The sequence below is a fragment of the Nerophis lumbriciformis genome, linkage group LG14 (assembly GCF_033978685.3).
Source record: "Nerophis lumbriciformis linkage group LG14, RoL_Nlum_v2.1, whole genome shotgun sequence".
Classification (NCBI taxonomy): domain Eukaryota; kingdom Metazoa; phylum Chordata; class Actinopteri; order Syngnathiformes; family Syngnathidae; genus Nerophis; species Nerophis lumbriciformis.
In genome coordinates, this window is record NC_084561.2 from 15,410,964 (window position 1) to 15,424,097 (window position 13,134).

The window sequence follows — 13,134 nt, forward strand, 5'->3', positions numbered from 1 at the left end:
TTTGATAAACATTTTTTTTGCTTTAAAAAATTTAAATAAATAAAAAACATAGGGCTTAATCTACTGAATCCAAATATCAAGTGCTAAATAGTGTGTGGAAACTATAGAATTTGTGTACTTTTAGTGGGCAAGTTGTGGGAGATCTAGTACAACTGATAACAAGTGCAAAAGTGGTGCTAAATTAGTTTTTTGCGTGTATATCGGCAGTCCCTGCTGTCATTTCCCTCCGCAATTATGGCATCATATAGTCCAGTCTGTGGCGTTTTGTCATGTTGTTGACATGCATCACACAAATATATTATGAACATATACTAGACAGCAGAACTTACGCTAAAAGTGCGCTCTGCAATGTGCTGAAGTGTTGTGATGGTGCGATTGGTATGATCCAGATGCACGAAAATGAATATAGCTAGAAGTTTCTGTTTCTGTTTACTTCAAACATGTATACGATGTCAGCATGTTACATCACATATTACACATTTCTGTTTCTCATTACAACATGTCCGAAAAGGAGTAGGAAGAAGCAAATCTTATTTAATCCTACCCCTTTCAACTTTACAACAACTTCTAAGACATGTACTCATTCCTTATTTTCCAAATTGTAACTGTTTAAATCAATGCATTCTAGGTACCACAATTCACATATGAGATTAATAACTAATGTAAATAAAGATGGAGATGTTTATCAAATTAATTTAATTTCTTGTACTTTGTAAACACTAGTAGTTTTTTGAATAGCCTCTTCAACTGGATTATATTAGTACACTGTTTGATTTATTTGCTTAATCCATCCCACAATTTAATCCCACATTCTGATATACTAAATGTTTTAGGTGTTGTACGTGCATACAAGTGTTTTAAGTTAGATTTTTCTTTAAGGTAAATAAGTTGTCTGCATATAGAACACATTATATATATTATTATGATGTATCTCCTATATGAAAAAACAAAAACCATTAAAAAAAACGCAGACGGACACCAAAATGAATGAATTGAATTTGTTTTAATCAGACCCTTAAAAGTGCTGTTTGCAACTTCCTCACAGTAAGATTTTTCAAAGCAGTCAATATAAAAAGAACACCACCGGCTAGCTTATGTTACCATTAGTGGTTTAACAGAACACATTTGGAATAAACATTTTTATACAAAATTTTGCCGGCCCAAATAAAGAAGACGGTCACTCACCCGGTCTCGTCAACACGTACGCACAGGAGCGTGTGCACGCATACAAAAGCAGTCCAAGAGATGCAAAAACAATTTGCAGTCATGTTGTTGTTATGATAGTTGATACATTCAATGGCAGCTAACGCTAGCTATCCAAATTACTAATATTAGCTAAAAACACCTAAGCTAATGTGCGTGCATGTGTTACGTACCTACGTACGTAATTAGTCATCACGTAGGAGAAGCTGTCTGAGGGCGGGATATACTGTGTAAAATACATTGGAAATTTGGCGCCCTTTAGACATACCGTAAGTGTAAATGTTGCAAACGTCCCCTTTAAGTCATCCAGCACCTGTAAAATTATAAAATGTCATTGCTGAATTGTCGACAAGCCTAATTTTCTTATTCCGGACATTCCAAAAGTGTTGACAGAAAATTATCTTTCTCAATCGTTGGGCTTTGCAGCACGATGGCCTCCTTTCTTAGTGCTCTTTGTTTGTAACTGTGACAGTTTAAACTAGCATTCCAGATGTGCTAAATGTAGACTCAAAAGAGCGGCCGCAGAATCGTTTTAGTCTTGGTAAATGAAATTGTGTGTGCTAAATGATTATATTTGTATCTCCTTGCGGTATTTTAGTTGTTCTGATAATCGGAATGTACTCTGCATATACATGAGGACAGAAACGCTAAATGGATTGCGCTCTCAGGGGTCCCCAACCTTTTTTGCAACAGGGACCGGTTTAATGTAGGTAATATTTTAAAAGAACGGCCTTCCACGTGTGGCAGATAAGTACAGCAAAAATAAGTGCATGAAAAATGCACCTCAACATAACGCTGAATTAGAATTAAGAGCCCTGACCTTTTTCTCTCTGCAAAAAAGCTCTTCAAAGACTTTTGTTCTTTATTAATTTTCGCTTGAATGTGGGCTTAATTTTTAGCTAGCATATCTGATGCGTTATATGTGATACGCCACAAGGACAAGAATATAGATATAGAATAAAACTACCAGTACTGTATATATACTTGCCATTACTTCTAATGTATTTTTTTAAAATATTCTTAAAGGTATGTATTCATATTTTGTGCAATATTTCATACATAGATACACCATACTTGCCAACCTTGAGACCTCCAATTTCGGGAGGTGGGGGGTGGGTGCGGGGGGCGTGGTTGGGGCGGGGGCGTGGTTGGGGGCGTGGTTAAGAGGGGAGGAGTATATTTACAGCTAGAATTCACCAAGTCAAGTATTTCATATATATATATATATATATATATATATATATATATATATATATATATATATATATATATATCCCCGCGACCCCGAAGGGAATAAGCGGTAGTAAATGGATGGATGGATGGATATATATATATATATATATATATATATATATATATATATATATATATATATATATATATATAAAAGAAATAATTGACTTTCAGTGAATTCTAGCTATATATATATATATATATATATATATATATATATATATATATATATATATATATATAAATAAAAGAAATACTTGAATTTCAGTGTTCATTTATTTACACATATACACACACATAACACTCATCTACTCATTGTTGAGTTAAGGGTTGAATTGTCCATCCTTGTTCTATTCTCTGTCACTATCTTTCTAACCATGCTGAACACCCTCTCTGATTATGCATTGCTGTGTGGCACGCACAAAAGTGCTTTCATCAAATGCACTAGATGGCAGTATTGTCCTGTTTAAGAGTGTCACAACATTGCTGTTCACGGCAGACGGACTGCTTTACTGTAGACGTTCTTTATATTGTGGGAAAGCGGACTCAGGCCTGAATTTCGGGAGGTTTTCGGGAGAGGCGCTGAATTTCGGGAGTCTTCCGGAAAATCCGGGAGGGTTGGCAAGTATGAGATACACTCATGTATGCTTTTTTTTTTGAGTTAACACATATTTTGATGCTAACTACTGGTGCAATAATAGCATCACTTTAACTTACAAAGCCAAGGAATATATGTATTTTCTTCCTTCAACACGATCATTACATGCAACAAATTAGCACACCTGCACTTTAGCACTATAACACTTTTATATCTGCATTACACACTTTAACCAATATGGTGACTTTATTCATGATCTGTCCTGAGCTGAGGTCATGCAGCAACTTCTGTTATAAATTTGTCTCCATTTTATTTTATTAGTATTATTATATCTGAGTCTGTGTATTTTATTATACTGTTTATGTCTGATGTAGGTGCAGTCTAACTTAACTTTTTATTGACCTTATTGCATATATCGTCAATCTGCCAGGGACTTCGGATGGAAATTAGCCTTCGGCTACAATCTGGCAGACTTACATTTTTATATGTTCATTAATGTGCATTCTCCCATGTAACAAAGATATAACAAATATAGCAAACAGTGACTTCCTATCAGGAGTTTTTTTTATACATCTATGACCATGCTTTTTGGTGTGTTAAGTTGGAGAAAATGTGGTCGTTTATAAATTATTTATGGTTTCTGTGCAGACTGGTAGCAAATGCGCCACGGACCGGTACCGTTCCCCGGACCGGTGGTTGGGGACCACTGATATAAGAACCGCAATCCTCTGCACACAAGCTTAGTAGATCAGCTTTGCAAATTTGCACAGGCCTTTAGTAAATCTTGGCTCCAATGTGTAATGTCAAAAGTGTGCCAGTGTATTTTCTATGTCTAATGCCAAATTGCCTTTAGGTGCAGAGACTAAACAATACCGAATATATCTTTCTGAGAACTAGCATCCTCTGCAGTGGAAATAGAAAACAGAAATAGACCAAAAGCAAATGCAACAACTCAAATGTCCACTTCTAAGGATTCTGGTTCTTAGGAGGGTAATGTGTTTGCGTTCTGTTAAAAATGTAATATTATTTCAGATTTCATTGTAAGCATCTTTATAATCTCTTGGTATACAAATGATACATCACAGCTCAGTGTGATGCTACAACGAATACAATGTCATCTTCCAATCCATCCTCCTTGTTCTTTTTGCAGAGCGCTCATCTGGCAATGATCGACTCTCTGCTGATGGCGTACACAGTCGACACTATGGGTCTGGAGAAGGTGATGGCTAGCCTTCATCAGTATTCATCCTGCAACTCTGAGGAGGAAATGCCATACGATACAGAGGATGCAGCCACCACCTGGGTGAACAAGGTTGGTGGCAGTATTATTGTTGCCTGATGTTTGTGCCAATGCAGTAATCACCACAGCACATCAGTAAGTTGTTGCTGCTTGTTACTTAGCCACAAATGCAAGTTTAAGCTCAGCCCCACCACTGTGTATTTACATTTGCCTGTTTGTACTACTTGCCTTGTACACTCACACACACAAACACACACACACACTCACACACAGAAGCAGATTCCCACTGCTCAGACATATGGCTCTCTGCTGGAGTGCCGAGGCAGAGTCTAAAACTCACCAGATTAACAGCTGATTAAACTTGATCGATATACACATTTCCATCTCCAAATTCAGGATTTACGCTGATTAGTTCAAATTAATTCAAAGGAAACTCACTGTGTGTAATGATTGATGTAAGCTTTCAAATCCTCATATTTTGGTCGCCAATCTCCCTGGCTTTGTTGTTGTTTTTTTTGCTACATCTTCACAATAAGAATAAAGTCCCCTCTTTCAGTTATAGAAGTACTGAGCAATGGCTTTTCAAGGTTATTTGAACCCAATATAAAGTTTTTCTTTAGCAATGGATTATTGTTTATGGCTCATGTTTGTATCCTCTGCAGTGGACATTTGTTTAGAGCTGCAGTGATTAATCAATTTGATCGATTTATTTGATTACAAAAAAGGGTTGGTTTGTTTTCGGTTGCTTCGTTTAATTGTTTAATTTGTGTACGTGATAAAAATGGATAAAGTCCGGACCGAATAGAGTGCTCGAATTTTAAAGGTGAACTGGACTTTTTTTTTTTTTAATTTTGTTTATCATTCACAATCATTATGAAAGACATGACAACAGATGTATTTTTTTAATGCATTCTAAATAGCAAATAAATACAATCAAAAGTCCGCTTACAATGGAGCCTATGGGACCCGCTCTATTCTGCCTATAAAGCCCTTAAAAAAAACATCCAAATACCTCCATTGAGGTTTTATATACATGATGTAAGTACAGTAATGTAATGTAATGTGGTAACATGCACAAATATAATAGCATTTAATATTTATGTATTTTGATAATTTTAAGAATACATTAATTTCAGAAACGCATCACGTTTGCTTTTTTTTTTTTTTAACTACATCACTGATTATTACTCACTGCAGACTTTATGAGAGCCAACAAACGTAATAACACATCACTTACTGTACAAGGTCTGCTGTACGGTAAGAAAAGGGTCGCGAAGAAAAGGGGGGTGGAACCAAGCGTCTTTTCGTGTCGTTTTTGCCATTCTGGGTCTAAATTGGGTGTCAAAGTGTATCAACATGTCGGAACACGTCCTCGTCCTTCCACTGTCCAGGGTGAAAGACATGATTTGCGATAGTTTGACGGGCAAAGAAACGAGGAAGCAGCTATAAACAGTTTGTCTGTGTAAGCGCTTATAATAACAATATCACTAACACTTGGTTAATATTCAAGTCACAAAATGTAAATGGAGTATTGTTGCCATTTTTTTTATTGGATTTTATGGGCGGAATAAAAGGATCTCCCATTGGCTCCGCTGTAGGCGGACTTTTATTTACGTTTATTTACTAATTAGAGTGCATTAAAAAATAAATACATCCTTAGTCATGTCTTTCATAATGAGTGTAAACGATAGGCAAAATTCCAAGCAGTTCCCCTTTTAAATATGCTAACATAGTTTCCGCAACGGCCGTGCAAGGGCACGCACATGAGAGCTGTGTTGTGTGTGTGGATGCTGCAATACAATTTTTTTTTATTAATGCACAACATTTTAGAAGTGCCATTTCAATGTTGAAGATGTGCATTTAATAGGAAAAAATTATGAAGTTCGTGGCAAGCAGAAAAAACATTGTTTATTCCAACTATTTTCCCTATAATACGCATTGAGGCTATAAAGTGTGTTTTATCTGATTACTCTATTAATCGAACATATTAATCCATAGATTACTCCATTATTAAAACAATCGATAGCTGCAGACCGACTGTTTCTTTTGTCAGCATTAAACGTTTTAGAAAAAATTGCCTTGTAATGCAAACCACAAATGTCCACTACATTGGACGCTGGTTCTATAGAGGAAATATATTTTAAGGGTCTCCTAATATAACTTTTTGACTTCTGATATGATGGCGACTTGTCCAGAGTGTACGCCGCCTTCCGCCCATGTGCAGCTGAGATAGGCTCCAGCATCCCCCGCGACCCCATAAGGGACAAGCGGTATAAAATGGATGGATGGATGGATGGATGGATGGATAATGCCATTCCAGCGCATTGAGTACTGGCCGATCCCGATATTTATTCGGTACGATATGAGCACGAACAATAATACATGCTTTTATTATTTTGTAATGTGCAATGCAAGTGAAATCACTCAGACAACAATGATAGGTATGAAAAACACTAATCTTATGACAGATGTATGCTTTTACAGTGAGGTGGTAATTGATTTTATGGCGACACCTAGTGGTCACAATAATTATTTGAATTAAGCACATCGCCCTTTAAGTTGACTGATGCAGACACATTTGTTACTGAATTCTTTCTAATATGATTCTGCTTTGGACACTTTGTGTCTGTAAGTAAAATGCAAATATATATTTTGTACTTGCTTATGTTGACAAATGTGCTGCTTTACACTGTAGTATTGTTTAGTATTGTTGTAGTTTCGGGTCTAAATTGGCTGTCTAAGTGTATCAACTTGTCGGAACACGTCCTCAGACTTCTTCTGTCCAGGTGAGAGGCATGATTTATGATTTCCAATAAACTTCCAGGGAGCAAGGAAGCGAGGAAACACCTTGCCAGTCGATCATGTCAAAATTGTACACAAGCTCGTGATTACATGCGCTATAAATAGTTTGTCTGCATAAGCACTTATAATAGTACCACTAATACTTGGTGTATGTATTGTTGGCGCTTTTTGGATGGTTATTTATTGGATTTTATGGGCGGAATAGAGGAGCTCCCATTGGCTCCGCTATAAGCAGACTTTCATTTACGTTTACTAGAATGCCTTAATATCAATCCATCCGTCGTCATGTCTTTCATAATGATTGTGAACGATAGGCAAAATTCCACAAAAGAAAGTGCAGTTCCCCTTAATACAGACAATAAAGTAATTGCTATTAGTTACTGTGCATCCCGATGTAAATTAATCCTGTTGGTTTTCCCCCTTTAGATAAGCGAGTATCTGAAAGACATTGTTGCTGAGGAGGAAAAGAAAAAAAAGGAGACACAGAGTGCAGACGCTGCAGGAAGTCCTCGGGTAAGTCCTAACTCCTTTCTCAGCAAAAACATGCAGATTTCATTTGACTGACAGCTTCAGGCAAGCTAAGCAAAATCCACTTTATGAATTTAAGTCCTTGACATTTGTGTCATTCGGCTATCTGGGAGCGGCTTCCTCGACGGAACTTAAGCCATTAAAATCCAGCCTTCATCGAAGGAATCACAACAAGTTAGGACTTAATCTTTGCAAGAATCCCTCACTAAATCTGTGCCTTAACCAGAAAATCTGCACTCTCCAGTCTAATTTGGCCAATAGTTGCTTTCTGTGAGGTCACTAAATGTCCCAATGTTATATAACTGTGGTATCAACAGCCATTACTAATGCTATCAGGAAAAAGTGTCACAGTTGTGTGTGTTTTGTGTGTGTGTGTGTAGCATTTTGTTTGCCATTAATTGCTCACTGAACCACCCAATCATTTGTTTGGTTGTTGCAAAATACCCTTCTCTCCTATGTCATTTTACTGAACAGAATGCCTTGTGTTGCCTCAAGGTTTAGTAAGTTAAGGTTACCCTCGGGAAAATACAGCAATATACTCAGTGACATTTTAATATTGGAAAATATGGTGCGGAACGACATACCAGGAAATCCAATAGCTCAGGGATGACAAATAATTTTTACCGGGGGCCGCATGAGCAACCTGAGCACTGCTGGAGTGCCACACCGACAATATTTCAATTAAATTTTGCTCAAATTATTTTTGATGTACTGTAAGATAAATAATAATAATAATAATAATTTAATTTAACCTGAGTTAACTTTATACAAAAGCACATTGCTTTTGATGGTTTTATTTTTAACACTGTCTTACCCAACACTTCCTGATGTATAATACAATACAAAAATGTAAATTTCTGTCACTTTATCCTGCATCCTCTTTAAAAGTCCAACATTTTTCCCCATCAGATTTGGACAACATTTGTTGTCACACCAGCCAGCTTGTCCCATTTCAGTCCTAACATGTCCAAACACGCATTTACCTATGTGAACAAGTCATTACCTGTGGTTGTCTCTTTAATTTACTGCATGGCTGCCAGCACCTCCGTGATTTGAAAGTCTGCAGTTATCCCACATAAGAAGATGAGCAGCTGGGCGGTGTTACGTACATCGCAGCTCTCATCCAAAGCCAGCGAAAAACAGTCAAAGTCGACCGTTCTGTTCTTCAGCTGAAGCTCCCAAGTTTCCAGCGATGGTCTCAACCCGCCTCGTTACAGTGCGTCGGGAGAGTGACACGTTGTCAAATGCGCCCCTCTTCTCCGGACATATCAGCGCAACAGAGTCCAATAAGCACTCCTTAATAAACTCTCAGTCAGAAAAAGCCTTGCTTTTTCTGGCGATTTTGTGAGAAATGACGAAACTTGTCCTGATGGCTGCATCACTGGGGGTGTGAAATTTGGCAAAAAGTCCTTGTTGGGTTTGCTTCATCAGACAGATTACGTTTTTTTTCCTCGTGCTTCGTCGTGTAGTGGCGATACAAATTATATTCTTTAAACACAGCAACCTGTGTACCACAAATTAAGCACAAGGCTTTACCTTTAATTTCTGTAAAGAAATACTTGGCAGTCCATGTCTTGTTGAAAACACGGCATTCGTCATCAACTTTTCTCTTTTTAGCGTCTCGGGGATAACCGGGCATCACTTGTCGCTGTGCACCTTCACTCACAGGTTACAGACGGACATACGCCCATAAATGACACTTTTCAAAATAAAAGCAGCACAGTTGTATTGCACGCACGACATAGATGTTTTTTTAAATTTATTTTGTAATTTGTGATTGCCACTGTTCACATTCACTCACAATCGCGCACGAGCATACGTCCACACGGAAGTAATACAAATAACGCTTTTCAAAACAAAAGCAGCACCGTTGTATTGCACACTCGACATAGATACTTTTTTAAATGTATTTTGTAATTTATGATTGGCCTCACGCGGGCCGGACAGGGACGAACAAAGAGCCGGATGTGGCCCGCGGGTTGCCGAATGCCCAGGTCTGCAATAGCTATCCTACTGTCGGACAATAGTATAGCCTCTTCTGTCGAGTTCTTTGATAAAATTTTTACCTAACACAATTGCTTGGATTATTTACCCTGGTCAGGTCCCACAAACACTAAATGATGATGGAAGCATCTTATTTATTCTGATCAATTGCTAAATTTAATCACTATCCCCTATAATGAAAACTTACCCCTAATGGCTAGATATTATCTCGCCACTGCAGTGGTGGTGTGTACAAGTGTGTGTGTCTTGTCGCTGCAGACTGTTTGATGCTGATGTGACGAGTCAGTGTGCAGAGGCAGCACAGCATGAATCCACTGACCTCACATTATTTCATCATGACTTCTTTAAAGCTTACTCTACAGCTTGCACACCAAGCTAAAACATCCATTTCAACGTTGTGAAGATTTGTGTTTAGGGACCGTTTACCAACAAACATTTGCCGTAATACGGCAAATAATGAATGCACTCATAAAAAAAAGCCCTAAAAATGCCTATTTTGGCCACTCTAAATAAACCATGTTAATCAGCCTCTCACAAAACACATTTTAAATTGTAAAATGTGTAGGTACTTACCACTTCAAAAAGTGAATTAGAATGAAGGATCATAATGAATTTGCAGTACCGATGACACCACTAACATCGGCAGTCAATCAGCAGAATGTACAGTAAATCCTTGCTTTTAATTGGTCTCTGGCCTGACTGTGGAAGCTTAATTTCCGCGAAGTAGGAATCATTCATTGTAAATAGAATATTTTAATAGCTTAAAAAACCTGTTTACGACAGTCTAGACATGTTTTTATTAGCATTGCGAGAGCCTTCGAGACATTAAAGAACACATTTACACAATTGTAATCAAATATGATAATGCTGCTTGGAGCTAAGCCAACCAGTGGCCGTGATATGAATTATTATGCTCTGGATGCATGCTATGCTCCATTATTATTTGTAAATCTTTACAAACTGAGTGAAATGGGTTATCTGCGAAAAAAAACTTTTATTATTAATTTTCTATTTGTTAACAACTTGACTTTTATTTATTCAAATGTTATATATTTTTTATCCCTTTTTTACATTTGTATTTAGAGCTGCAGCTATTGATTATTTCTGTAATCTAGTAATCTATTGATTAATCGAGTAATCGGATTAAACACACTTTTATAGCCTTGGTGTGTATTTTAGGAAAAATATTTAGAATAGTAAACAATTTTTCTGCCTGGCGTTAATTACCTTCATTCTTTTTTCTATAGTGAATTATCATCAACATAGAAATTGTAATTTTTTATTTTTTTTTTTTTAAACGATTGTTTATTGAATTTTTGACATATACTGTCCAGAAATACAATTAAACACGTTAAATGTTTTTTTTTTTCTCCCCCAAATTATTAATCAAATCAAATAAAAATAATAAACTAGAAAAAAAACAAAAACAAAAAACGCACGCATCAGTCAAATATAGACATGAAGCTACTATATGTCCCAAACACGGTGCAGTAATACACAAAAGCAGACAAATGGCTCATCAATTATCTACCGTTCAATTACTTTTCAATCAGGGTTAAATTTGAGATCAGCTATTTTAAGAAACCACCCCATACTTCCATAGTCACGGAACAACTTTTCAATGTCACCCTAATTTTTGAAATTACAATTTCAACATGTGTGCATTAATAAGATTTTTTTTAATCTTTCTGCCTGCTGCCTATGTCTGCATATTTAAAGTTCTGGTCACTCAATGCGGTCTGGATTTCATCAATTTGTATTACCGTTAGTTACACTCTTTTAACAATAGAATATACATTGAAGCTTTTTCTAATGAAATTAATTGATAAATCGTTCGTGCCCTACTTGTATTCCTTCCTTTTCCTTAACAATGCACAAGCTATATATATTGAGCATCTTTGTTTAGAGTCCTAATTGCCTATTTATGTCTTATATTTTTTCAACACCGTCCTTTATTTTCACACTAGACTTGAACAAAATTGTACAAAAATATAAAAAAAGAAAGCATTGCAAGCGCCAACATGTTAAAGTTATATCAGTAACAGGCATTGACAAAAGGTAGGATTAAATGAGCTCTAAACCATACCGTTGTTAGCACAGGCCTCCTTATCCTCCTCGAGTCCACATTGAAAACATCAGACTTTGGTTTCTTAGTGTATTAGAGATCCAACAATTAACAAGTGAATTGGTTGGCAAATCATCTAAAAAATTGTGTATATTGTCTGTGTACTTTACAGTTTCTTAAACTGTTTTGCTTTTAGATAATAGGCCTTTGAAAAACAGATTGATTTTGAAGTAGACCTTTGATAAATTTGGTCTTTTCTGACTTGTTTTTACAATGTTGAATATTTGTGTTATACAGGATGGACAATGCAAAGTATCAAATCTTAAGGCTCATGTACTTTGACGTGAGCTTGCACTTTGTTTTGGATGCCTCTGCCTGCGGTGTTTTGCAGTCTGGCTACTTTGTGATGTCACAACAAGGTGGATGGACTTATTTGGACATTAAGTAAAGCTCTCAGCCTTAGGGAGATGAGCTTTGTATAAGGCAAGTTGAGTTTGATGAATCATAAGAAAAGGTACAATAATGTATTATTTTCATCTAATTTTGGCATGTCCATAATAACATGTGTGACTTAAACGCTGCTAACAGTAGCTTTTATTTATGAATCGATCGGTGAGTGTGCAGGCGTACCTAATGTTGTGACCCCGGGTGAATCTATATAATGTTTATGAAGTGTATATTTTAAAAAGTTGTGGTGATGGTCATCTTCAAGATATGTGTTTCAACAGTGTACATTTTCAAAAGATACATTCTGATACTTTTGTAGAGGGTTGGGCGTGGTTTCATTTGCAATCATAGAACGCTTCCAAAAACGAACATCTTGCAGACATTCGTAGAAAGAAAGTTATAAATGTCACAGTCGAGCAAAGTGTATGCAAATTTCACACCAAAGCATATGCGATACATATTTTCTAGACCATGAAGAAGTGTTTTAAATGTAGATTAAAATCAACACAGGTCCTCTTTAAATAATACATTTGAAATGCTGAGTTTGAACAAAAAAATTCATATTTCTTCAGCTATTTAAACATCTTTTTCATAGGAAATTATGGAAGTTAAATGAATCTGTTCTAGCCTTTTACTGCCATTAAACTGCTCTGTGGTTATCATCATGACCTTTTTTTTTTTTATCTGCAATGCTGTTCTGTGGTGGCATCACAAATAAAGCGCAACACAGAGTTGCTCCTTTAGATGCCCACTGAGATGTAAGTCTTGTCTCATTAGAAACAAGCATTTTATTGCCTTATTACAAATACAAATAAGGCAACAAGAGAAGTATCCCACACTTCTCTCTTGTAAAGTAAATTTGCACAGCCGATATGGGCATCTACATCAACAAAATGTTTTGCCTGAGAAGCTGGACAGGACAAAAAAGAAACAAGCATTTTAGATAAGATCATTTTTGTGTGATTTTAAAAGTCTGGAAATCTTCAAATTTAAAGGTAATAATGTATTTGCACT

General features: G+C 36.4%; 1 protein-coding gene across 4 annotated transcripts in view; it reads left to right on the forward strand.

Moving 5' to 3' along the window:
* The window catches only part of camsap2a (calmodulin regulated spectrin-associated protein family, member 2a), a 100,473-nt gene that overhangs the window by 32,749 nt on the left and 54,590 nt on the right, over nucleotides 1-13,134 (forward strand). For all 4 annotated transcript variants that reach the window (XM_061975997.1, XM_061976000.1, XM_061975999.1 and 1 more), the window contains exons 3-4: nucleotides 4,185-4,346; nucleotides 7,503-7,589. In XM_061975997.1, the coding sequence (XP_061831981.1) occupies nucleotides 4,185-4,346; nucleotides 7,503-7,589 (249 nt within the window). The remainder of the gene's footprint in view (nucleotides 1-4,184; nucleotides 4,347-7,502; nucleotides 7,590-13,134) is intronic.